This window comes from Podarcis vaucheri (genome assembly GCF_965113315.1).
Source record: "Podarcis vaucheri genome assembly, chromosome: Z".
In the NCBI taxonomy this organism is placed as follows: Eukaryota; Metazoa; Chordata; class Lepidosauria; order Squamata; family Lacertidae; genus Podarcis; species Podarcis vaucheri.
Window position 1 is genome coordinate 26585236 of NC_138758.1, and position 26472 is coordinate 26611707.

Genomic DNA, 26472 nt, shown 5'->3' on the forward strand with positions numbered 1-26472 from the left:
AGTTCATTGTAATTGCCTGTCATAACTCTGTTAATTGTGGTTCTATCAACTTGAAAAACTGGAGCATCAAATTTGTAACAATTTGTACTGTTAACATTTTTGTTGAGCTACTCAATGGCCTGGTTTACATGTTATGATTAAAACATGATTTGTTTAGGCCAGTGTTTCCCAACCGGTGTTCCGCGGCACACTAGTGTGCCGCGGAACGTTGCCTTGTGTTCCGTGGGAGGGAGGCGGGCGAGTCGGGCGGCGAGAGGCGGGGCGGCGGCGGCGAGCACACGCGGGGCGGCGAGCGAGCTCCCTCCCACATCCCATCGCCGCTCGCTTCGGCCGGCCTACTGGAGGAAGGCGCGAAAACCTCGCGCATGCGCAGGACTTCCGTCTGCGACAGCCCAGTAGGCCGGCCGAAGCAAGCGGCGATGGGATGTGGGAGGGAGCTCGCTCGCTGCCCCGCGTGTGCTCGCCGCCCGACTCGCCCGCCTCCCTCCCACGGCACACCAGCCTACCTCCGTGGGAGGGAGGCGGGCGAGTCGGGCGACGAGAGGCGGGGCGGCGGCGGCGAGGAGAGGCCGCCCAGCGCGGGGCTCTCGCCGTCTGCCTGCCTGGCTGCCTGCGAGCTCGGCGGGCAGCGCTTCCGTCCACAGCGCCCGCCTCGCGGCTCTCATTCCCTGCCCCTGCCAAAGCTCACCCAGCCAAGCCGCGCTCTCCTTCCTGCCTCGCTTTGCTGCCTCCCCCCCCCACCCCCAAAGCTTGGAGGTTCCCCAGCAGGAAGGAGGGAACTTAATCCTCTCCAAGGGCTGCGGAAAACAGACGTGCAAATGGGGGCTTGCCAGCTCTTCAAGCGCCGCCGGCTTTCTTCGGGAATTACCGCCCGCCGAGCCCGGTAACGCTGACAGGCCGAGCCGCGGGGCTTGGCAGCGCAGCCGGCAGAGTGTGGGAAAGGGCGGCCGCCACGCGCCGGGCAAGGCGAGACTCGACGGGGAGGACACCGGCAGCAGCGCCCCCCCCCAGAAACCCGCTCCAGGCAGGTAATTCACAGAGAGTGGACAGAAGGAAGCCTTAAAGGGCTTCAGCCTCCCAGAGTGGCGGGGAATAATAATAATAATAATAATAATAATAATAATAATAATAATAATAATAATAATAATTGACAGGTGGTGTTTTTCTAGGTGAGGGGGTGGGGACTGTAATAACAAAAAAATCAGCTGTATATCAACCGCTGTTTTGCAATGAGGAATTGCAAATAAAGAAGATCAAAAGGAGAATGTTTTTTTTTTGGGGGGGACTCTCTTCCTCTTCCTCCTCCTCTCGTTCTTGCTCCTCTTCCTGGCAAAAGGGCTGCTGAGACCCCTTCTCTCTTGGGTGCCGGTACCGGGGTGCTGTGACGTTGACGCTGCTGTGGCAAGTGCCTTTACTTAGCAGAGTGCATTCTCCTTTACACAGGAGGGGAGGGAAAATAATTGAAACTTACACTTTCGTGCGTCCCTCCCGGCGCGACGCTGCGCGCTGACGTCACGGGGCTGTAATGGTGGTGTGCCTCGAGATTTTTTTCATCAAACAAGTGTGCCTTTGCCCAAAAAAGGTTGGGAAACACTGGTTTAGGCAAAGTGAGATCCATAGGTGCTAGTGGTGTGGGGCTCTCAGGGGCGCCAGGCTAAGACTCTGGGGCCCAAGAGTTGAGTCCGGGGAAGAGCCTGCCCGTCGGTCGGAGCGCCACAGCGGATTCTTCTGCTGCGGGCGGCTCTGCGACTTGAGTTTGGGGGTGACTGAGCTAGCAAGATGTTGAGGTGGCCGGCCGGCTCTGCCCTCCTGCGCACCTGGGATTAGGCTACCTGCGGGGGGCGCCGGGCGGATCTTTACACCCCGGCGCCGCATATGCTTAAGACAGCCCTGGTGAGAACCCATGGTTTTTGCTAGATTATGAAGTATGGGTTTTTAAAATGATGGTGTTTTATTTGAATGTCGCAAGCTTGCTTAATCACAGTTTGTTTGATTGCTCTACCCTTGATGCTTGCTCAAGCTACAAAGTAATGGGAGCAGCTGGAAAACACGCCAAATTTTGGAGGAACAACTTCTAGCTTGTTTACTCATCATTTGTTGAACAAGTGATGGCAGATTGATTGATTGATTGATTGTTTGACTAATTCAATTTGTATCCTGCCCTTCCTTTTGAAGGAGCCCAGGGTTGCAGACACAGCAAAGATAAAATATGAAAAAGAACAATAACAACTAAGACTGTTTCTAACACCCCTCCTCTAAACAGTTAAAAGAAATATCGATCAGTGATCTGAGGTGTGCCAGGAACAGTGTCTTTTAGCAATCAAATGCCTAGGTAAAGAGAAGTATTTTCAAATTTCTACTGAAAGTCAGTGATGAGGGGGACAGATACACCTTATTAGGGAAGGCATTCAAAAAATGAGGGACTGCCTCTGAAAAGGCCCTGACCAGGTCATTTCCAACCGGGCTGCCCCCACCACCATGGTCAATGGTGTCAAAAGTGTTAGCATGCTTTAGTATTCTAACATGTTTTAAATCATTTTTCTTGATTTTACTGTTATCTTTTGTACTGTAAACTGCTTTGATGATGTTGGGTTTTTTGTTTTTACAATGAAGCAGTGTATAAATTTTATGAAATAAATAAATAAAAGCCACTGAAAAGTCAAGGAGAACCATCAGGGACACACTCCCCCTATCTTGATAGCAGTCATCAGTCAGGGGTAATTAAGGGTGTTGTGCTTCTAAAACTGGGCGTGAAACCAGACTGGAATCATCTGATGAATCTGCTTCCTTCCAAGCATCCCAGAAACTGGCTAGGCACCACCCTCACAATCACCTTGCCTAGGGAGGGAATATTAGAGACTGGTTGGTAGTGTCATTTAGAATCTCTGGTTTTCACATCACCTCTTTCAGGGAAGAGGCCACAACTCCCTCCTGTGGTATGGCATTGATCTGAACTCATCCAGTCATTCCGGTTCTGTGAGATGTTGCCATACATGAAGGGATCAACAGGGCACATAGTCAGCCTCACCACTGCAAGTGTCCTGTCGACATTTTTGGGCTGAGGCAACTGAAATTGATCTTGCAAGCTGTCGTTGGGCAGGGCACCAGGGACCTCCAACATGCCTTAACCAATTTTGGCATGGAGCGGAGTAGTTTCCCCCTCAACATGATTTGCAAAGCTGTTTGAGCATGCTCCTGAGTGGTCCGTTTCTAAGTGATGCCACACTAGTCTGGACTTGTTTATTATCCTGCTCTAGGCGATTGCCTGCTGTGGAGCAAGGCTGCAAGTGGAGAGTTGAAAAATCACTGAAGGTTCAATTGAGTTGGTAAACAATATTTTCCAGCATGTTGTGCCTTCATAATAACACCTGCCCTTTTCATTTTCATGGCTGTTTTATCAGACTTCATAAACTAGAGTTGCACTTAGAACAGATACGTTTTTAAAAGGAGTGATGTGCATCACTAAACTTAACCTTGGGTGTAGCCAGGATTTATGTTGGGGGAGGGGGCAGACTTTTTGCTAGTGGGGGCAGAACCTCATTTAAGAATCCCCCCCCCATTGATGTACTTGATTTGGGGAGAACCGTCCCCCTGCCCTTCCCCTTCCCCCTTCCCTCCATGGCTATGCCCATGAACCTAACTTATCTTTTTTATTTCTAATGGTCTTTCTTTCAACCATTTCTCCCCAAGACTTTCCTTGCACTGATTTTGTGTTCATCCATTCGCTCTTAATTTACTGTAAGCTGAATGGTGTTTCCATTGTAGTGATCATGTTTCCAAGACTTGTTTGCTCTGAAAGAGTTCCGTGGAATGGAGTATCTACTGAGTGCACTATTTAGATTAAAAGCAGGTTTTACAAAGAGCATAACCCAAATGCAGCCAGCTTGTCTAGATAATACTTGCAATTAGGCTTATGGATGTCTTTGAAAGGTTCAGTGAGTGAACAGGGTATGATCTTCCTTGATCTGGTATTCTTCAGTTCTTAGCATTGGTTAATGCCTGAACCTTGAATAATGCACAGGAAATTCTGGTTTTGTCAGAGCAATTATTTTGTTGCAAAATAAATTTGGCTTTGCTTGCAACACTGAATTTTCTCAGTTAAGGAAACTGTGCTGAGCTTTTTGCCTCCCTTATTGGCAGATGACTCTGTGTGCTCCTCTGTTTCCTTGGCAGGGAAAAGCATGAGAGTCATTTCTATTCTTCTGCAGTTTCTCTCTGAAAAATGGTTGAAAACACTGCTGAAGCTGCAGTCTCCATGCACATGTGCTCTGTGTACCAGGAGTGAGAGGATCAGGGAAACTATCATACCTTTCTAGATGGGGGAAAAGCATAGTGAGGCTGTGACCAGCACACTGGAGGTCTGAAGGCGTTTATAGGGATATGATGATGCGACTTGTGGGTGGTGTTGACTGCTGGTGCCTAGCCTTTATCACAGAGGTGGGTGGCTCTCATAAATAGACAGATGGAGACTGGTTTCCAAGGAGGCTGCCTTTCTAGGGTGGTGACAAGTATTGCCATCAGTGAAGGCTGCCGTCTTCTTGGAGCATGATCCGAAGGTACATAGTTGCAGCAATCTTGATGAAGATAAACAGATCTAGGTCCAATAATTGTCTGGGAGGAGGGCTGCGTAGCATCCCCATGTGTGCTGCTTTGACATCCATCATGGAACAAAAGCAGAATATAAGGCTACATTCACACCATAAATTTCAAGTGCTATGATATGTTGGACCCTTGCCAATCTTGCTTACAATCAGAGCCAAGCACAGTTGTAGCCATGATGTTGTTTGATGAGGGAGGGACATTGGATAACATCCAAGGTTACTCATACTGAGTGTAGGCCCACTGAAGTCAAAAGGACATGAACTTGCTATCAAAACAAATACTCAAGAAAACACTAGCTGTATAAAGGTAAGCACAGGTAACGTGTGCTTCTAAGTCAGGGTGGTCCAACTTTTTATACCAAGTGGGCCGTGAGAGCACTTTGACAATATGGAACCTGTGGGCCTCACACTGCCTTGTTGTATGGGAGAGAAGAGCAAGGCCCACATTTAACACCTCCCTAGCTATAAAAACAGCTAAGGTTTTGGGAAAGAGTCATATGGCTCTTGCAGGGTCCTAGAGCCCCCCTTTTCCAAAGCTGGAAAAGTGCTAACTGCGCTTTGGGAAGAAGGCAGGAGGTCTCTAGGACGTAGAGTGCCCAAAAAGACCTCAGGGCTGTATGTTGGGCTGCCCTCTTCTAAATCGTGTTTGAAACAACTTTCTGTAGTTTAAAATATAACAAGTTCCACATACTTTATTGTATGGTTTTAGTTCACACCTTTGGTGATTTAAGCCATCAAACCAAGGAAGAAGACTACAAAAAAAAAGAAGACTACAAATTGGTTTCTTCTTGTTATTTTATTTTTAAATAGTTGATGAATGTTTTGTGCGAAAGCCTTGAAAAATCTGGAATGAAGGCTATGAATTTTGTATCTGCAGTGCTGGTTTTTTGTTTGTTTGTTTGCAATATCAGTTAGTGGATATTGCCTTTCATGATTTTTATATTTATCCAGCCATTGGAGGCCACCCCCCAAATAGCAAATGCTGAAACCCAGCTCCTGTGTGTGGGGCTGGAGGCTAGGCAAGCATGGCTTTGGGGCAGGGAAAGCATCCTCACCTAGCTTTTATTTTTGCCAAAACAGCATGCAAAAGTCGTCTCTGTATGTTATATGTGCTGCTTGCAAAGGAGCACACTGGAACCACTCAATTCAGAGAACAATTATAACCTCTAGTTATGTCAGCACAAGTTCTATCAAGCTAGGCCCGTAGCAATATGCCTCCAAAGGAAAAGCGTTTTATAAAAGCCCTCCAGGTCCTGGCTTCCTTCCCATACATTCTTCCATTTAGTTGGCCAATAGCAATGCACCCAAAGGAAAGGTATTGTAGCCCTTTGAATATGTAGTAGTACATTGACAGATCTTCTGCCGTGCAACCTGCCACTCCTAGGGCTGCTACTGAGGAGACTAAAGGGAGAGAGGAGGGTTCTTAGGAGTTGAGGCATGTGTATTGGCGACTTTCCAAACTCTGGATCGGCTCAGGAAATTATCCAAGTTCTTTCCAAATCTTTTGGAATGAATTTGCATGATGGGAGAGGGTGTATCAGGCCAAATGCCTATCTAGTTCAGCATCCTGTTCTTATAGTGGCCAACCAGGTATCTATGGGAAGCCTGTGATCAGGACCTGAGTTCAACACAGGAGCGTAGCTAGCCGCTCCGGCACCCGGAGTGGCAACGGCAGGGCGAGCCGCCCAGGGGGCTGCCGTGACGATGCACCGGGGGGGGGGGGGGAACGCCACGGCAAGCTGTGCATTGAGTCCGCCTGGCGAACGCAAGACCCATGCTGCTGTTTCAGGCAGTGCAGGGCCCCGAGCCACTGCGTCACTCCCAGGAGAGATGCGTGGCTTGGGCGCGCTGCAGGCCAGGCCCCGTGGTAAGTGCCACCCTCCACAATTTTGTCACCCCCTCATGGATGACAGCTGGGGCGGACCGCACCCCCCGCTCCTTCTTCCTACGCCCCTGGTTCGACAGTGCTCTCCCCAATAGTGATTCACAGCAACAGGTATTCAGAGAAATACTGCCTTTCACAATGGAGGTAGAACAAAGCCACTGTGGCTAGTATCCACTGATAGCCTTCCTCCCCTACCATGAATTTGTCCAATCCTCTTTAAAAAACCATTCAAACTGGTGGCATCACAATATCTTGTGGGAGCAAACTCCACAGTTTTAACTATCTGCTGTGTGGTGAAGTGCTTTCTTTTGTCTGTCTGGAATCTTCCAGCACTTAGTTTCATTTGGAGGCCCTGAATTCTAGTATTATGAGAAAGCGAAATGTGTAATTTTATACACTTCTGTCATGTATCTTCTGATTCACCTTTCTTTCAAAGCTAAAAATGCCCCAAATGTTGTCACCTTTCCGCATGGGGAACTTGTTCTTGATGATTTTGGTTGCCTTTTCCTGAACCTTTTCTTGCAATATCCTTTTTTGAGGCGAGGTTACTGAAACTCTACACAGTGTTTCAAGTGTGGTCTCACCATAGACCTGTATAACACTATTACAATAACAGCAGTTTGATTTTCAGTCCCTTTCAGTAGCAGCCACAGAACGGAGGAGGATCTCTTTTCCTCTACAAAGTGACTCACTGAGATTATGTACTGCCTGACGCAGGTGGCTGTTACTGATTGAATAATGCTATTTTAATAGCTTTTTATCTGATGATTAGTACATTGTATTGGAGTATTTGAGTTCTGATTTGTTTTTGACTCTTAGATTCTTTTGACTATAATGCATCTGACTATAATGCAGTTAAGACATTTTCTAAATAAGATAAATAATTTTTGAGATGAGCGAGTTCTCACTCAGTTATAATGCAAGCTGCCATATCATGGCCTTCGATATTTGGGGAAAGCTGGAAATGGATTATTGATTGTCTTCTTTATCTATGTAAAAATACGGCTTTAAGTACAGAGTAAGGGACCCAAATAAAAAATGAGTTCACCAAATAGGTTACACAGGATATAGCAAGGCTGGTGTCATTAGCAGTGCACATGTGTTAAGGTGACAGTAATTACTATGGAATTACGTGAGTTCCTGCTGTTGAAATAGCAGATCCGATGTGGCTTGGATAATGTTTACAGCCCTGACAGATAGGGCTTCTGGCATATGACGGCTGTTAAAACAAGCATCACTCGTGATTTATGAGTCTGAACACTGAAGTGGCAAATGTATTTTGTTTCATACATGAAGCAGGGATTGGCCTTTCCAATTTCCATGCTTGTTGATGTCTTGTTACAAACTAGGTGTCATTAGAGACATTAAGACCCAGGGAAAATTGGTCGATGTATCGATTCCTGGCACTCCTAAAGCCTGATAAACTGCTGGGCTCCCATGGTGACTGTGGGGCCCTTGGTGCCAACCAAAGCCTTCCGGGAGTCCTAATTTTGGGGGAGAGGGGTGCCTAAGTGCCAGCTGTTTTATGAAATTATATTTTGTGCTGTCCACAACAGTTTGTTAGATTTCACATTGGGTCCAAAACAGTTGGGAACCTTTGAAAGCAGAGAGGGGTTTTGTGTGGAACAACTAAAACAATGGCCCTCATATATTTACATTTTTTTAAAAAAGAAAAAAAAATTCAAAGCCTTTTCTTGACTTATGTATAAAAAAAGAATATAAACACAATTGGGATATACACCAAAGATAAATGGTTTGCCTGTCACATTACAGAACCACTCATCACTTGATGTTTAACAGCTGTGCGAGAGGACAACATTTAAAAATAAATAAATCACAGTTATGCAGTCCAAATTTCATGAATTGCTGTTGGCAAAGATCTTGATATATCGACCTTTTCACTGGCATTGCTCTAGATAAATTTATGGGGATGGTGTTTCACCTCCCCTTTCCCCCATCTAGAAATGTGAGTTTCTGAATAATGATGTTGCTGTCTGCTTACTGAGCTCCAACCATGTGTACCCATCTTTGTCCACTGTCATGTTGACAGGGCTGGCCCACCCATGAGGCAAGGTGAGGTGACTGCCTTGGTCTTCAGGATCCACAGGGGTAGCAGATTTGGCCTCCAATAAATATGTAGACCATTGCTGCAGTTGCTGCCATAGTGGAGATAACAGCTGGGGTGCAGTTCTTGGAGGCCAGATCTGATGTCACCTCAGCAGCTCCTTCCAGTTCTGCCACCTACAGTGGTGGTGCTACTGGTCTCCTCTGACCCTTGGCCCCAATGTAGATCTTCATTCCACCCTTGTTCTTCACACAGATCTTCACTTACCTCTTCTCCCATGGCTGGGGTGTGTGGTTCCATTTTGTTGTTTTCTTCAGGTGCCAAAATGTCTTGGGCCAGCTCTGCACATTGCTATTTCATCACTCCTCCAACTTTTCCTTTGTTGTTTGCCCAATAAGGCATAGTTGTGTAGATCCCATAGCAGCTGTTTTCTCCCAGGTTTAATTCATAATTATTATATGAATATAAGGACTCATAAATTTAAAGTGTGCAAAAGAACATAGAGAACTGCCATCCATGGCACCAACCTTTCCATATTGCTGCCACTGCCACTGTGCTTATAAGCTCCCAAACTAGTGGGGAAGCAAAGATCCCCATAAGTCCTTGGGCTGTTATCCTAGAATTTGGGGGAGCTGCCAGCCAACTCCCTTCCAGCTTCCACTGGTTGCAAGAGTTGATCCATATCTTTAATATTCCCTAAACTTCCCTATGGGAGATGAACCATAGTGTTCTATAACAACCAGCCTACCTACTGTATTCAAAAAGGTTAAGAGAGTTTATTTTAGAAAAGCAATGAGTAAGGACATGGGGGAGAGTGCAATATGTAATAAAACATAAACTCAGCATCTAACTAACACTTAATCAACACTTGCAGGGAGGGAGGGCTGCATCATTCTTCCAGATGTTCCAGTGAACACAAATAAGACTTTGGTATAATACTGCTTTAAATATATGGTATTAATGTGGTCTAACTCTTTGCCCTCCTGTGTGGGGTCAGCCTTTCAGTGATCTGGTTACCAGTGATCTTCAGTATCTTCAGTAGAGGTTCCTGGGAATGCTTGTGGATGAGCTCTGCAACCTCATGGGATCTCAGGGTTGTATCCAATGTTAGCCACACTCCACTGAAATTAATGCCCACCTCCCATTCCCCTTACAGAGCTACAAGCCCTAGAGTGGTTTAATAATCATTCCTTCTTCACAGAGAACTCGTGAGAGTTGTACAGTAACTCAGTGTTTCCTACCAATTCTTAGTGCCCTTAGCAAACTATGGCTTCTATTATTATTATTATTATTATTATTATTATTATTATTATTATTTTGGAGGGGAGCCATTGCTGTTCAACATGGTATCACAATGTTTTATGGTGTGAATGTAGCTTGGTTCTCTGCTGCCTCAGAGGCAGGACTGTTTCTAATGGGCTTATGTTACAGTAGGGTTCATTTTGGTTGAACATCTGAAATTTACTGATGGCAGGAACAAGTGGCCAATGGAACCAGTAACCTAAGTGGCTGGGGGGAGGTTGGAGATGCTTTGGCTCTGGATTACCTGCACTGAGCAGAGGGATGGACAAGATGTCCAGTGATATTAATGTACTTCATGTTACTTGACTGTTGTCAAAAGTTTTGGATGAGCAAGCCCCACAAGTGTCACAGAACACTTGGATACCAAGTGTACTCTTGAATCTGCTACTCTTCTGCTCCCCCCTGAAAGTTAACAGATCACATGAACTTATTTGGTCGTTGTTGTGCTTTATGTGTAGGGATGACATATGTCTAGAGTTTCTCGGATTAATCTGTCAAAAATGGCGTCTGGGCAGAATTTTTGAAAGCCAGTTAAAATGTCCAGGAAAACCTGGGCGTATGGCAGCCCACACCGGAAAAAGTGTTGAATTGTTTTCACTTCTTGAAATATGGCAACCCTATTTATGTGGCCACACCCAAATTCTGATTGATAAGCTCACACCGTTGCTATATGAATAGCAGGGATAAGATGTTTGCTTTTACCAGTTGCTGGAAGCTGCAGAAGGGGAAATGATCATGATCAAGTCTTGCTTAAGGGGTTCCTACAGGCATCTGGTTGGCCACTGTGAGAACAAGATGCCCGGACTAGGTGGGCTATTGGTCTGACCCAGCAGGCTCTTCTTATGTTCTTAGAAACTGTAGCTCTTGGTAGGGTATTGTAACCAGTGCTTCCACTTGAGCAATAAGTTAAGGTTCTGCTGGTGGAGCTAATGTGAACTGGCGGTGAACTTTGATATCAGGTGAGTCATAGTAGTCACTGTTGAAATAAGGAGAAAGATCCCGAGAGAAGTTGAGACTGAATATTTGCACTCTTGATGGAATGTCTGATAAGTGGAAACATCTGGCAAAAGCTGATGGAGCAGTTTAAAACAGCGAAGCAAACTATTTGTATCATGCTCTGCATAAAAACACATAATTGTGATTTGTTTGTTAATATTTCAGATTTTTCTGCTTGCCTGCCCACCCTGTCATCTTGCAATGGTTGTCTTCAGGTAACACTTTTATCAACTTTCATATGTCATTTAATTTTATGTGAAATATTTTAGGCCACATGCCAGAGAAAAAACAACCTACTGTGATTGCTAGTCACTTCATTAAAAAGGTGACTTGGCAAGATAAAATACAAACAGATAAAATCAATTTAAAATCAGAAAATTTAAAACAATGTACATTACATGATTCCTAAAATGCTCACCCAGCAATACAATAATGACCCTAGAGCAGCATGTAATAGTTACATAACAAATATCATAAAATAAAAAGCATTAGATGAGGAAAACATTAAATAATTTTAAACTTATATCAGTAGGTATGGGCCTGATAAATTCTGTTATGCATCTTTTGCCTGTGTCACTAACTGGAAAGTGTCACTAACTGGGAAAATGTGCGTCATTATATACCAATTACATAAGCATTGAAATATAAACACCTATATCTATCTATCTATCTATCTATCTATCTATCTATCTATCTATCTATCTGTCTGTCTATCTATCTATCATCTATCTATCTATCTATCTATCATCTGTCTAACATCTATAATTAAAATATGCAATAAAACAAACACAGTTATTAAAACAGGAGGTTTGGATTGAGAGTTGAAGAGAATGCTTGTATATAGGTGCATCATCTGAAGCCAGCTGAATGCCAATATGGATAGGCATGGATAATGCAATTTTCTTGTATTTTTAAAAAAATCTTCGTACATTTTATGCAGTCATATGGAACATCTGTTAAAAAAATGTATGTTCTTACATTGTAAAGGTGACCCTGTACTTTCCCTTTTTTAGGTTGCAGATGCATATGCTTAATGGGGCACTCTTGGCGTTGCTGTTTCCTGTGGTTAACACTCGATTGGTGAGTAAGCAAAACCTGCCTCTCTCCTTACTTGACTCTGTGTTCTCTCCTAGACTCTTGCATTCCATAACAACACTCTTGCATTCCATAACAACACTCTTTCCCTGGAAAGACACTTGACCTTTGCAGTGGATTCCAGGCAAGGCCAACGTGGAAGTCAGCACACAGTACCACTTAGGCAATGCTCTCATTTTTAACAGAGTACAGTAATCTTCGACCACACACATTTGTAATAATGGAAGTACGGGTTATGCTAATGTCTCCTTTTCAGGTAAGAATGTTTATCATGCAGCAATTAAAACCAAATAATTAAACAGTCATTAAACATAGCTATATAACTATGTGGGTCACTTAAAGCAAGAGAACCCCACACTATTTGACTAGAATCTGAATGCACAGAGTGCAATTTTGTGTACTCTTGGTTGTTTGCATCGATCTGTCTTGACTTCACCCCCAGTGGCCTCTGGGTGTGAAGTCAAACCACTGAAGAATCACAGCACCTGTTGTGACTCCAAATATAGTTAACTCATAACTGCTGCCTCCCTTCACCTTTTCCAAAAATAAAATAACCAGGTATTCATATTTTGGAATGAGCTATGGAGCTGTGCATATTTTTATTTATCCAAATTTTGTTCTCCAGCCTATCATTTTAGAACAACAGGTGTCCTGTCTTGATGACAGTGACTGAAAAGAATTGGGTTAGCAAACTCAAATCTTGTTTCAATACTTTAGCAGTTCTTCCCAACAGAGAATCTTAATGAGATGTCTTATGAATCAACAGCTCATTAAATTAAAAGGTAAAGGGACCCCTGACCGTTAGGTCCAGTCGTGGCCGACTTTGGGGTTGCGGCACTCATCTCGCTTTATTGGCCGAGGGAGCCGGCGTACAGCTTCCAGGTCTTGTGGCCAGCATGACTAAGCCGCTTCTGGCGAACCAGAGCAGCGCACGGAAATGCCATTTACTTTCCCGCCGGAGCGGTACCTATTTATCTACTTGTACTTTGAGGTGCTTTCGAACTGCTGGGTTGGCAGGAGCAGGGACTGAGCAACGGGAGCTCACCCTATCGCGGGGATTCAACCCACCAACCTTCTGATCGGCAAGTCCTAGGCTCTGTGGTTTGACCCACAGTGCCACCTGCATCCCTAATTAAGATTAAGACCAGATTAATGATTACCTTCATTATCAAGATTATCATGGCTTTAGTTGAGAGGAGCAGAAGTGAACTTGTTGGCAAACCAGAATGCAACTTTCAGTCAGATTTCATTCTCCAGATTTTGCCTCCATTTCCATTTCCCCAAATGTGCACAAAATACAAATTTCACTTTTAAAATGTATTTTAAAACTGTGCATTCTGGGGGTAATATACTGAAAAGCATACAAAACACATACTTTTCGAGGAAGAATCTATACAACCTGGTCAAAACAAATTAAATGCAGATTCCTCTTCCCTATACATATTTAAAAACAGAATGATTGAATGCCAGTGAAACTGACATGGTTAATCTATCCAAACTGTTGATTCTTTCCCCCCTTAGTGCCCAACTTGAGTGTGCAGAGAAAGGGATGCCTCTGGTAGATGGCATCTGTCTTGTTGGTAAGAACTAGGCAGGCAGCATAGCACTGCCCTGTGTTTGGTCAAGCCAGTTCAAGACTTGCTTGCCTCTCATAAGTGGGTGTTCCTAGAGGGAGGCAGTTTCAGACTGTTCCATTTGTACAGGATGTCACTGGGTGCGGTGATGGTGGTAGCACACACTAGTCCTCTGAAATATTTGTTCACCTGCCTCCACTAACTTTTGCCTACAAAATGCTAAATTCAGATATAATGACTTTTGCTTGCTGTAGGCCTTTGGCATGGTGAGTCACAAATAAGTATCTGCTCTGAATTAATGCAGAGGAATTAAGACAAGCCATTTCTATGTCAGACACAGATACGAGGGGCAGTGAACTCACAAAGTGCCAGTGAAGTTAACTCTTTATTCAAAGAAACAAAACAGCTCAGGCCTAATGAGCCCAGTAACTCTCCACAGTAGATCTTGCCCCAACTAGGCAGTTATGAGGACTGAAAGTCCCTGCCTTCCCACAGCACCCTAAGATGACTCTTTGCCCTGGTCCTTCCCAATCAATCTGAGACTTCATTGCCTTGTCTCCCTTTGCTCTGCCCTCCCCTGTATCCAGGAGGGCAGCGGAGCTGATTGCAGCAGGATGGGGAGACTCCCTGGCTTCTTCAGCAGCCTGCCTGATCTCTGCTTTGTGGCCCCTTTTGCCTCTGCTTCTGGACTGCTCTCTGCCCCAGACTCTTCCTGCTTACCAAACCCTGTTGCCTCTTCAGCTTCTGACACCCCCTCCTCCCAGCCTGCACCCTCTTCTCCCTCTGACCATTCATTGTCATCCCACCAACCAATCCCCTGAGCCTTCTTCCCTTGCAGGTTACCCAGCTGGTGCCCCCCCTCCTCTGCATCCAGCCAGTCCATGACATTCTATAATATAGGAACTTTCCTGAAACACACACACACACACACACACACACACACACACACACACACACAAAGCAAACAAACAAAAAACAAAAAAACAAAAACAAAAAACAGGGAAATTAAACACAAATTTTAAAAAGAAATGCAAAAGATATACAGTTTCCTTCTTGAAAAGTTTTTTTTAAACCAAGTCATTTAAATGTTTTAATCTTCAGAAAGCTAATGAAATAAAGCACAACTTTTATCTGTTACAGGCCTTCCTTACTAATCCCCCTTTTCCTGTTGGACCATTTTAATTAGGGCTGAGAGGAAATTGTCACATATCATGAAGCGAGTGTATAAGAAGCCAGCTGTCATAATTACAAAAGTCAGTTCGGTAATTTCTAATATGCACAGCACCAAACCTTTCTTTATAACCAGCAGGAGTAGTTTTCCCAGCTTTTGTTGGAAAGCTTAGAACCCGCTGAACAGATTGACACAAACAAGGTGTCATTGAAACCCCCATGATGTACAAACAAAGTACTTCCAGTGCTGAGTTTCACAATCTGCTCGCTGACATTTATAATTCAAAGATCTGCCAAGCCCCCACTTTAGCACTTGGGTGTTTGTTCCTGCTCCTGACCGTGTTAGCCACATAGTGAACAGCAGCAATTTAGGCCCAGGGTTCTCTGCCTGAGCAGGCTTTGGTAATCCAAATATAGAAATAATAATGGCCTGGTTCGCAGGAAACTATGGTGTACTGAGACCGTGTGAATGCGCTGATTCCTAGGGAGAAAATCACAGCCAGTTTGTTCCTCTCCAGTCCTTTTTATCATAGTGTGTGGTAGAGCAGCACAGACAAGCAGTGCTGGCCCACCAATGAGGCATGGTGAGGCAACTGCCTCGGGTGGCAGGATCCCCAGGGGCAGCAAATCCTGATGTAGGTCTTTATTTCCCCCCTTGTTCCTGATGTAGCTCTTCTCTAACCTTTTCTTCCCTGGCGGAGAGGGAGACCCCATTTTGTTGTTCGCCTCAGGTGCCAAAATGTATTAGGCCAGCCTTGAAGACAGGGTTTGGCTTAATGTATCATTCAAACCCAGGGTCATGGGTAATACTTCTTCCTGGCTGCAGATCATGGTTTTTTATTTAATAATAATATCCTGCCTTTTTCTCAGACCAGGATTCAAGGCGGCTTACACAAATTAAAACAGCACTGATAAAATACAAAACGCTAAAAACATATTAAAAATAATAGTTGAAAAGTAATTAAACTCTAATAGAATTAAAACCATATAAAAACAAATATTTTAAGATGCAGATAATAAAAAGAGCACAGCACTATTTAAAAGCCCTTTCCTTAAAAACAAAAAAGAAAAAACTCCCATCAGTCTCCCAAATCCCAGAATAAAACATTTTCACCTGCTGGCAGAAGGACAAGGAGGGAGCCAATCTAGCTCTCTAGGGAGGGAGTTCCAGAGGACCTGGATGTCATTCTGATCAGAGTTCTGTCTTAATTGCAATGCTGCACTGAGCTAAAATTACCTGGGAGGGGAGGAACAAAGCAGCTGCAGTTTTCTTCTTGAGAGTTTACACATACACACTAAGCCCTAGTCTGGTTTAGCATTACATGCAAATGTGGCAGTATTCCCCTCTCAACTTCTCAAACATGGTTAAGTGTTTGGAACTGCTGCCCCCACCCCCAATGAAAAGAGAGCCTGGAGCCCCCCATGGGCCTGTGGGCTAATTTCTCTTCTCCCACATACATTTCTCTCCCATGCTTTTTCACTATTAACTGTAGCAGCGGTTCCCAACTCCGCAAATAACTGCTTGTGGACCACTTAATGATTTTTCTATCTGTTGAAGCAATTGCAATGCACTGTGCTAGATGCTGTGTGGGTTTTAACTGCATTTTTTTAAAAAAAAAATCACTTCTTTCATTTTGTATTGCAGTTTTCCATTTTTAAACTTTTATTTATTTCATTGACATCCTTTTCTTCCCAAGGAGCTCAAGGTGACATATATGGTTCAATTCCTCCCTATTTTATCCTCACGATAACCCTGTGAGGTAAATTAGGCCCGAGACTGTGACTGGGCAAAGGTTTTCCAGGGAGTCCTATGGCTGAGCATCGATTTGAACATGAGACTCCCAATTCCTAGTCCAACACCACACATGAATTGATATTGCAATACAATATAAGAAATAAAATAAACAGCAACATGTCATTAAAAAACAGTAGATATAATATAATGCAATGCATATGGTGCCTCTCATCTTTAACCACAAATCCACAGACATGTCACAGCCCACCTGAATGAAGCTCAGAAGCCACCTGTAATCTGTGGGCCACAGTCTGGAAATCCCTATCTGTCTGGTAAAGGTAAAGGACTGACCATTAGGTCCAGTCACAGACAAATCTGGAGTTGCGTGCTCATCTTGCTCTATAGGCCGAGGGAACTGGCGTTTGTCCGTAGACAGCTTCCGGGTTATGTGGCCTAAGCCGCTTCTGGCGAACCAGAGCAGCGCACGGAAACGCCGTTTACCTTCCCGCCAGAGCGGTACCTATTTATCTACTTGCACTTGACATGCTTTCGAACTGCTAGGTTGGCAGGAACAGGGACCAAGCAACGGGAGCTCACCCTGTCGCGGGGATTCGAACCACCGACCTTCTGATTGGCAAGCCCTAGGCTCTGTGGTTTAACCCACAGAGTCACCCACGTCCCTGTCTGCCTGGTAGGAAGGTGCAAATAATATATCTTTTAAAACCAGACTACGTAAGGACAAAAGCTGATGCAAAAATTTCCTGCTAGGTCTATCATATAGTAGGCCCTGCAATACATTTTGCCTAATGTCTTTAATGTGGTCAGTGCCCTCCAGGTATATTCTTGGAGTATACGTCATCTTCCCCTTACAATAACTCTGTGAGGTAGGCTAGGCTGAGAGGCAGTGACTAGCCCAAGCTTGCCCTTTGAGCTCCATGGCCGAGTAAGGATTAGACTAGCATTGAATCAAATCTAAACTTCATAAAAGACCACATGAGAAAAACATTGAGTTGTTTGGGTTCCAGACAACAAACCTAGTAAAATAAACTGTGTAATCTGGAAACATTTGCAGCTTTCGTAAAATTCTTAACTGCGTTTGCATCCTGCCTGTGTAACTGGATGATGAATGCTAAACTTAGACCACTGAAGAACTAGCTCCTCTTGGGACTGGGATTATGGCAACATCAAGCTTCGACGTTGCTTTGCTCAGCTGCCTTTTCCAAGGCAAACCTCCAAATGGTGTTCTGCTACCTCATAAGGCCTCTTTGAAACTGGAAACATAGACCTATGAATTCTGGAAGCAAGAAGAGGCAGAGTGGAAGTTGGACTGGGACAACTGATCTCGGTGATCATGGGTAGGAGGAGGAGTTACGCTAAGACCAGACCATGTCATTACTGAGAAAGCAGGCTTAGTTGTTGTCTGAGGACTATCCCTGCCTCCAGGTCTGGTTCTGACCGGACGGATACTGGAATCAGCAAGGGATACCCACATGACCTGAAGGTGCTGCTGTGCAATGCCAGGTCAATGATCCATAAAACCATTGTGATCCATGATTTGATCGTGGATGGAGGATTTGACCTGGCATGTGTAACAGAAACTTGGTTGGATGAAGCAGATGGGCCTGTCCTTGCCGCTGCTTGTCCACCAGGTTTATGTTACACACAGAAACCCAGGCCTTGTGTGCGGGGAAGGGGGGTTGCAGTGTTTTTTAGGAAGTCATTAGTTTGTACCAGGCATCCTATTGGAAAGACCCAGTTCTTTGAGTGCATGTTCTGGAAGTTGGGCAATAGGGGCAGTACAGGATTCCTGTTGGTGTACCGACCTCCCCTCTGCACCAAGGATTCCCTGCCCGAGCTGCTTCAGGTCGTGTCGGATGTCCTCCTGGAGACACCTAGTTTGGTTGTCCTAGGAGATTTTAACATCCATGCCGACATGACCTTACAAGGGGCCGCTCAGGACTTCATGGAAAGCATGGCCTCCATGGGGCTGTCCCTGAATAAGTCTGGCCCAACTCATAGCCACGGGCATGCCTTAGACCTGGTGTTCACCTCTTAGGATGTTGGTGATCTGACACTAAGTAAAAGCGAAACCAAAGAAGTGGCATGGTCAGATCACTTCCTGGTGCAACTGGACTTCTCTGCGACCCATCCCCTCTGCAGGGAGGTGGGACCGATTCAGATGGTCCGTCCCCGCCACTTAATGGATCCAAATGGTTTCCAGAGAGTGGTAGGGGATGTTTTATCCCATGTTGATGGCCTTTCAGCTGATTCCCTGGTGGCCCCCTGGAATGCGGAGTTAACCAGGGCTATTGACTGTTTGGCTCCGAAGTGCCCTCTCCGATTGCATGGAGCCCGGAGAGCCCCGTGGTTTTCCACGGATCTGAGGGCAATGAAACAATCGTTGAGACGGCTAGAGCGCCGGTGGCGGATAACCCATTCTGAATCTGACCAGACACGGGTTAGAGCTCAATGTCGAGCCTACCAAGTGGCGATAGCGACGGCGAAGAAGACATTCTTCACTGCCTCTATTGCATCTGCGGAAAACTGCAGCAGGAGACTCTTTCAGGTGGTTCGCAATTTAGCGGAACCACCTGCTCCATCAGGGCCCAGTACGGGCCACATGATCTCCTGCAATGACTTTGCAAAGTTTTTTGCAGATAAAGTCGCTCAGATTCGAGAAGAGGTAGATTCCACCGTGGGAGCAGGGCTGGGGCGGGAGAGTGCTAGAGTCCTGTCTAGTCAAGTTGTGTGGGATCAATTCCAATCCCCCGAGGATGTGGACAGGCTGCTTGGACGAGTGAAACCAACCACTTGTCTCCTTGATCCTTGCCCATCCTGGTTTATAAAAGCTAGCCGGGAAGGACTGGGCGATGGGCTTCGTGGGGTGGTGAATGCTTCCCTCCGTGAGGGAGCCTTCCCAGACCCGCTGAAAGAGGTGGTTATTAAAAGGCTTCTTAAAAAACCATCTTTAGATGCGGCCACGATGGCCAACTATCGCCCAGTCTCAAATCTTCCATTCTTGGGCAAGGTGATTGAGCGAGTGGTTGCTGAACAACTCCAGGCACGCCTGGAAGAAGCGGACCATTTGGATCCCTTCCACTCGGGATTCAGGCCTCATCATGGGACTGAAACTGCCTTGGTCGCACTGGTTGATGATCTCCGGCGGGCTAGGGACAAAGGTGAGAGCTGTTTCCTAGTTCTGCTGGATCTCTCAGCGGCGTTTGATACCATCGACCATAACATCCTTCTGGACCGTCTTGAGGGGCTGGGAGCTGGGGGCACTGTCATACAGTGGTTCCGCTCCTTCCTCCTGGGCCGTGTTCAGAAAGTGGTGGTGGGGGATGAGTGTTCAGACCCCTGGGCTCTCACTTGTGGGGTGCCTCAGGGTTCTGTCCTCTCCCCCATGCTTTTCAACATCTACATGAAGCCGCTGGGAGGGATCATCAGGGGATTTGGGCTGGGTGTTCATCAGTATGCGGATGATACCCAGCTCTACCTCTCTTTCAAATCAGAACCAGTGAAGGCAGTGAAGGTCCTATGTGAGTGCCTGGAGGTGGTTGGAGGTTGGATGGCGGCTAACAGATTGAGGTTGAATCCTGACAAGACAGAAGTACTGTTTTTGGGGGACAGGAGGCGGGCAGGTGTGGAGGATTCCCTGGTCCTGAATGGGATAACTGTGACCCTGAAGGACCAGGTGCGCAGCCTAGGAGTCATTTTGGACTCGCAGCTGTCCATGGAGGCACAGGTCAAATCTGTGTCCAGGGCAGCTGTTTACCAGCTCCATCTGGTACGTAGGCTGAGATCCTATCTGCCTGCGGACTGCCTCGCCAGAGTGGTGCATGCTCTGGTTATCTCCTGCTTGGATTACTTCAATGCGCTCTACGTGGGGCTACCTTCGAAGGTGACCCGGAAACTACAACTAATCCAGAACGCAGCAGCTAGACTGGTGACTGGGAGCGGCCGCAGAGACCACATAACACCAGTCTTGAAAGACCTACATTGGCTCCCAGTACGTTTCTGAGCACAATTCAAAGTGTTGGTGCTGACCTTTAAAGCCCTAAAAGGCCTTGGTCCAGTATATCTGAAGGAGCGTCTCCACCCCCATTGTTCTACCTGGACACTGAGGTCCAGCACCGAGGGCCTTCTGGCGGTTCCCTCACTACGTGAAGCCAAGTTACAGGGAACCAGGCAGAGGGCCTTCCCTGTGGAACACCCTCCCACCAGATGTCAAAGAGAGCAACAACTACCAGGCTTTTAGAAGACATCTGAAGGCAGCCCTGTTTAGGGAAGCTTTTAATGTTTGATGTATTTTAATATTCTTTTGGAAGCTGCCCAGAGTGGCTGGGGAAGCCCAGCCAGATGGGCGGGGTATAAATAATAAATTATTATTATTATTATTATTATTATTATTATTATAGGTAGCAGGGGCAATGTACTTTTTTAAAAATCAAAAACAAGCTCTGCATCGTTGATTCAGTTTGTCAGATAAAAGTACAGTGGTACCTCAGTCTATGAACAGCCCTGTTAACAAACTATTCGGGATACGAACTCTACAAAACCGGAAGTAGGTGTTGCAGAAGCCAAATGGAAGCAGAACGGTGGAAGGGCACCAACAGTGGGAGGCCTCATTAGGGAAAGTGTGTCTCGGTTTAAGAACACTTTTGTTTAAGAACAGGCTTCTGGAACGGATTGCGTTCGTAAACCAAGGTACTACTGTAGTGTCCCAAAGTCTGTAGGGATTGGATTGGGTTCCACCTTGGCTCTGACTTCTTTATATGGCTTCAGGCAAAGCACTCTAATTCATCAGCATCGGTTTTTCATTTGTAACCTGGGGAAAATTTATCTGTATATTCATAGAGTTTATAGACCACCCTGTAGCTGTTCCCTGGGGAGCTCACAAAAAATATCTCCTAGGCTAGGGTTATTCTAAGAAGTAATTTAGATTTAGGGGCTTGTCGTGGAAGTAAGTAACTCAAGTTGAAGTCTAGGAAGAAAACTTGGTAACTCTGAAGAGCTTTGCACGTGGTCTTTTAGTATTTAGTTAGTTAGTTAGTTAGTTAGTCCTGTAGATCTCAGTTAATTGTCACATTAATTTGTGTGTCACATGTGATTTTAAGAGGCATTTACTTTAGAAATCAAAAGATAAAGTAGAACCTAAGCATTGATTTCTAATTTACTTTGAAAGGGCTTTGAGTGTAGAGAACGATGGTGAAACTGGCATAGAGCAGAGGTGGAGAACCTCCTGCCAGGGGCCAAATGCACCCTCCACAGTCCTCTCTCTTTGAGCCTCAGGACTCTCCTCGTACTAGGCTTCCTACTTAGCCAGAATCCCTCTCCCCAGGTCACACCTCCTCAGCGAATTCTCTCTCACTAGGCCAACTGTTTACCGGAATATGTTAATTCAACTCTGTTTCTCACCTAGGTGGAGAATAGAGAGGAGTGTGTGTTTGTGTGCTGCCTCTTCCATTGTACAATGCTTGATTCTTATGTAAGGGAGGTAGCCTAGCAGCGGCAGCTAATGCTTCCTCCCAAACAGTAGGGCCGCTCATAACTCTGGCTCCACCCCCAACCTCCACCTGCCATTGTATCTGCAAGCACATTTGCTGGCTGAATGGCAAAAGCACTGTGTTGGAACAACTAGGTCAGTGAAGAAGAACCTGCGTCCCTCCAGGTACAGTTGCAGGAGTAGCCAACATAGTGACCTCTGGGTGTTGTTGGGGATAGTAGTCCTGCAACATCTGGAGAGCATCAGGCTCCCCATCCATCAACTGAATGGATCATTCCCAGAAAATCAGGCTAAGAGTGATGATGATAATGATATGGTGTACAGGGATTCTGGAAATAGGGGGAGGTGTTACAGTGCAGGCCAAGAGGGGAGTCTTGTTGGCTAGGCAGCCCAGGACTTCCATATACACTGCCCAGGCTTGCGTCAGGGTGTGTGTGTGTGTGTGTGTGTGTGACTTTTGTGCTGCTAATACAGCAGTTTGGCTTCATCTCTGGAGTCACACACACTCCATTGTCTCTCGAGGCATGCATGCCACCAATAGTGCAACAGTAACGTGCTGTTCTGTGCCAAACTCATATTTGGAAATATGAGTAGAGTATAATAGCTGTTGATGACTAATAAACAGTGGCGTAGCGGGGGTTGTCAGCACCCGGGGCAAGGCAAGTAATTTGCGCCCCCTAACCTGTGGATTTGCGCCCCCTAACCCTAACCCCCAGATGTTGCGCCCGGTGCAGCTGGGCCCCCCTGCACCCCCACGCTACGCCACTGCTAATAAAAGCTCCTCTTGTCATTAATTTTCAGTGTCTTTAGTTGTAGATGAGTTGCCAGCATGCCAATTTTGTGTCTAAACCAAGAAATACATGTTAGAGTCTGTAGTAAAACTTAAATGGTAGTTAAACTGTGGGTGCTTCCTCTATCAAAGCATGTTTAACTTTTAAGCATCACAAGATGCTGGCAGCCCAGCTCCTCCAGGCACCTCCTGCCCCTGACCTGTGCTAGCTGGGAAGAACTGTTTAGGAATTGGTCTCTGAGTTTTGGTTTCGATTTTCTTCTTTCTTCCCTGTCCCTTTTCATATGCGTGTTGGGATTTCATTTTGTATTTAGATTGCAAGCCTTCAGGTAGGGGCTGCCTTTCTTTGACTGTATGTAAGGCACTCTTGGGAGCCTTTTTGGCTGAAGAGCATATTACAAATATTCTAAATAAATAAGAGATAGATAGATCAGATGCACAGTGCGGGAGCTTCTCTCTCTCACATGTTGGCATGTATGCATTCAGTGCTTGGCTCTTACAGCACAACCCTAACCACATTTACACAGAAGTATGTCCTGTTGAATTCAGTGGGGTTTATTCACAGGTAAGTGAGGTTAACAGCCTTTAGGGGTAAGTCCATTGAATTAAGTGGATTTACTCCGGGTATAACAGTTGAATTATCACCCTTTCTCTCTACATGTATCCTTTAATGGCAAATGCCATGTATGTAATTGTCTGACAAAGTTGCTGGCCACGGGATCAGATTTGGCATATTTTGTTTATTTTTTGGTCATCAGTCAGTGCGACTCTTGTGTCCAGGATTTCTATGGCGTTCACTTCACTATGCAGGAAAATGTTTTGTAACAATTTACTGGTAAGAATAGTCACACTTGTGCAATAATGTGCCTGGACTAATAAACAGCAACTGTGGTTTTGACTAAGCTGCTCCTGATCTGCACATTCATGGCTTCCTCTTAGATGGCTGGCCGTGCTTCTTAGGATGATGCAATATCAACACTGGAAAATCCAGAACACCCAGGTCCCCCCCCCCCTGCACTCACCATTTCCTTCAATCCTTGCTACATAATGCATATAGTTAAGAGATTCTCAGGGATTGCTCCTGTCTTACCTTGTTTGCCTCTTGGCCCTCCTCAGGGTTGACAGGCTGCTTACAATATTGTCAAATATGGCTAAGAGTGAAGAATGGGAATGGCCCCAGTTGAAATCTTGCTTTAATCTTGTAATAAACTTATTAGGCAGCTTTACGCAAGCCTTTCCCTCTCTCAGCCCAAGTATCTCCCCAGCTGCATTATATGGGGCAAAAATGCTTAGCATAATAGGTTGCAAGGAGTACTATGATAATGTAGGCAAAGTGCTTTGTGCTCTCAAAACCATTAGCAGCATTAATGATAGTATGGCTCTGTAATATAATGGCTAGGTTGGCATGTAAGCTCCTGTGGCCCTGAGGAGCTGATTGAAAGCATCCAAGTCTGGGTTTCAACTAACCCCCATCTGCCATTGCATCTCACCTTGCTTCATGGGTGCACCAGCCCTGGCTGTAAGAGAAGGAACTGAGTGTATTAATTTTTGCTCTTGTGAACCCAGGTACTTGTTCTTAAACTAGGATACTGCTGCCGAACACAGTTTCCTGGGATTCACAAGTGGGGAGAGTGATGTCGCACTAATCCTAGTGATTGGCTACTGTCAGAACAGAGTTCTGGAGTAGATGACCCTTTGGCTTCCTTCATCAGGGGCCTACTCAGGACTTTGTGCCCTGGTATGTGTGCCCTTGTTTCCTGTCATGCATGGTGTCATGAATACATGAAATAAATGTGCTACTGTTTACTCTGTATGGCTGTGTTTAATTTGATAGACGTGATGTTCTTCCTTTTTCATCTTAGATTACAGTGGGTGTTGGCTATTCCTTGTTTTAATTATGTTGTTTAGACAGATTCCAGGCGGTGTACCAGGAAACATACTTGTTTTGTTAGCCGAACTGGAGAACAAACCATTCTCATTCTATGAAAGATTGTTTTTGTTCTGCATGTTGTTGCAGCAGAATCATTTTTCAGAAGTGTTCCCTTTGTGGTGGTTATGTAAAACAGTAGAGGAACCCTGTCAGAAATGAATACTTTGTGTGTTTGTTTTTTACCTAAAACTGTTCAAAAAAATCAGTTTAAAAATGTTTTCTGTGCAAGGTTTTTTCATCATTATCATTAATAAATAATAATAGGTAACAAAATACATCCAAACAGAACATAATACCTGTCAGCTGCATATTAAGAATATCACTGGGAGATATACTTACAATATCTAAATACAGACATGTGACTAAGATAGCAATGAGGATTAAACTAGCAAATGTTGTGGTATTTAATCTTTCCAGAAAGACATCTGGGATTCTGGTGGCATTAAATTGTCACCTTGCTTAACAACAAGTGTCATAAAAGGCCCCCATGTTGCCATGGGGGACTTTTATAAAACTTTTAAAAACAGTTGGCCAAAGTGTATATTTAGCAGTTTGTGAAGATTTCTTTATGTTTTTGAGAGGATTTGCTGTTTATTTAAGACCCTTTCTAAGTAGTGTAATTTAGGGGTGGGTAGACTTCAGACTGTACTTTGATTTTTCCTATAGCTTTGAGAGTCACCAATCAGAGCCAGGTGCAAAATGTTTGCATAGGGAGCCTCGGTACGTTTAGAAAGAAGGCATTTATTTTTAGGACTAGAAATGATCTCACAGTCCTTTCACCTAAACCTGCTCCTGCACCAGCTAAACACTACAATATACCAATATACCACAATGTCTTAAACAAGGACGGTGGCTTCATGGTTTTTCCTGTGTTGTGATTTTTGCATAGCGTGCACACATGCACACATACATCATGGTTTGTGATACATTGCCAGGTCAAAAATTATGAAACTGATATAATGATATGGGCTTCAAACCAGTTTTTGACAATATATTGATATATCACTCAGCCGTACCAGGAGCTAAGCTATCGTTTGGCTCAAGCATTACATCTGAACCTGAGCCCATGATTTCTTTTGCTTCAAACAAACCAGGAGTGGTAAGTCAAGAACAAACCTTGAAGATCCAAAAAAAAACAAAACAAGCAAAGCTTTGCAAGTAAACATCTGATGCTCTTGCAAATGTCAATTTAACCAGTCAATTCAGCATGAAATCTAAACAGCTGAACTCCTTGCAAACCAAAGTTAAGGGTAACAAAGCTTGAAAAATTGGCTCCATAATTAGTGGGAGGCTGTGATGAAGTTGTTCAGTGCACTTTCAGAAGAAGAAGAAAAGACCAAATGCATTATGGGCTATGTGCTGCAAATCAGAGGCTGTGAGTCACAATTGCTCACTTCCGAACATTTTCTAGTACCAGTGACAACCAGGAAACATTAATGATGAACCTGAAATGCACTAGGGATAGCAGTACTTTACACCACAGTAATTATATGGGTTATTATCTCACATATTACATGGCTCACACAACCTGTTAAGTGAGTGAATAAGCCCATGACCATAATTGTGTGATTTTTGCCCTAAGGCTTGACAACCAGTACCTATTAGTATCTATATCCTCAGCTGGGGATTGAAGACTCAAAAGCTTTTGCTTCTCTTGTGCCAGGATTTGAGTCCACAGTGACCCTTGAACTAGTCACCCAAGAGCACTGGTGAAGCTTTGGAACTGGAAAGCATTTCAGATCTGTTTTCCTGTTGTGTGATTTCTTAAAACTGAAGGAGGCTGCCATGTTAATTTTTACACGCTCTATGAATGCATAGAAAGA

At 44.9% G+C, this 26472-nt stretch overlaps 1 protein-coding gene across 7 annotated transcripts in view; it reads left to right on the forward strand.

The window, feature by feature from the left end:
- TMEM164 (transmembrane protein 164) overlaps window positions 1–26472 on the forward strand; it is a 62074-nt gene that overhangs the window by 16438 nt on the left and 19164 nt on the right. For all 7 annotated transcript variants that reach the window (XM_082208669.1, XM_082208672.1, XM_082208668.1 and 4 more), the window contains exons 3-4: window positions 11015–11064; window positions 11863–11929. In XM_082208669.1, the coding sequence (XP_082064795.1) occupies window positions 11015–11064; window positions 11863–11929 (117 nt within the window). The remainder of the gene's footprint in view (window positions 1–11014; window positions 11065–11862; window positions 11930–26472) is intronic.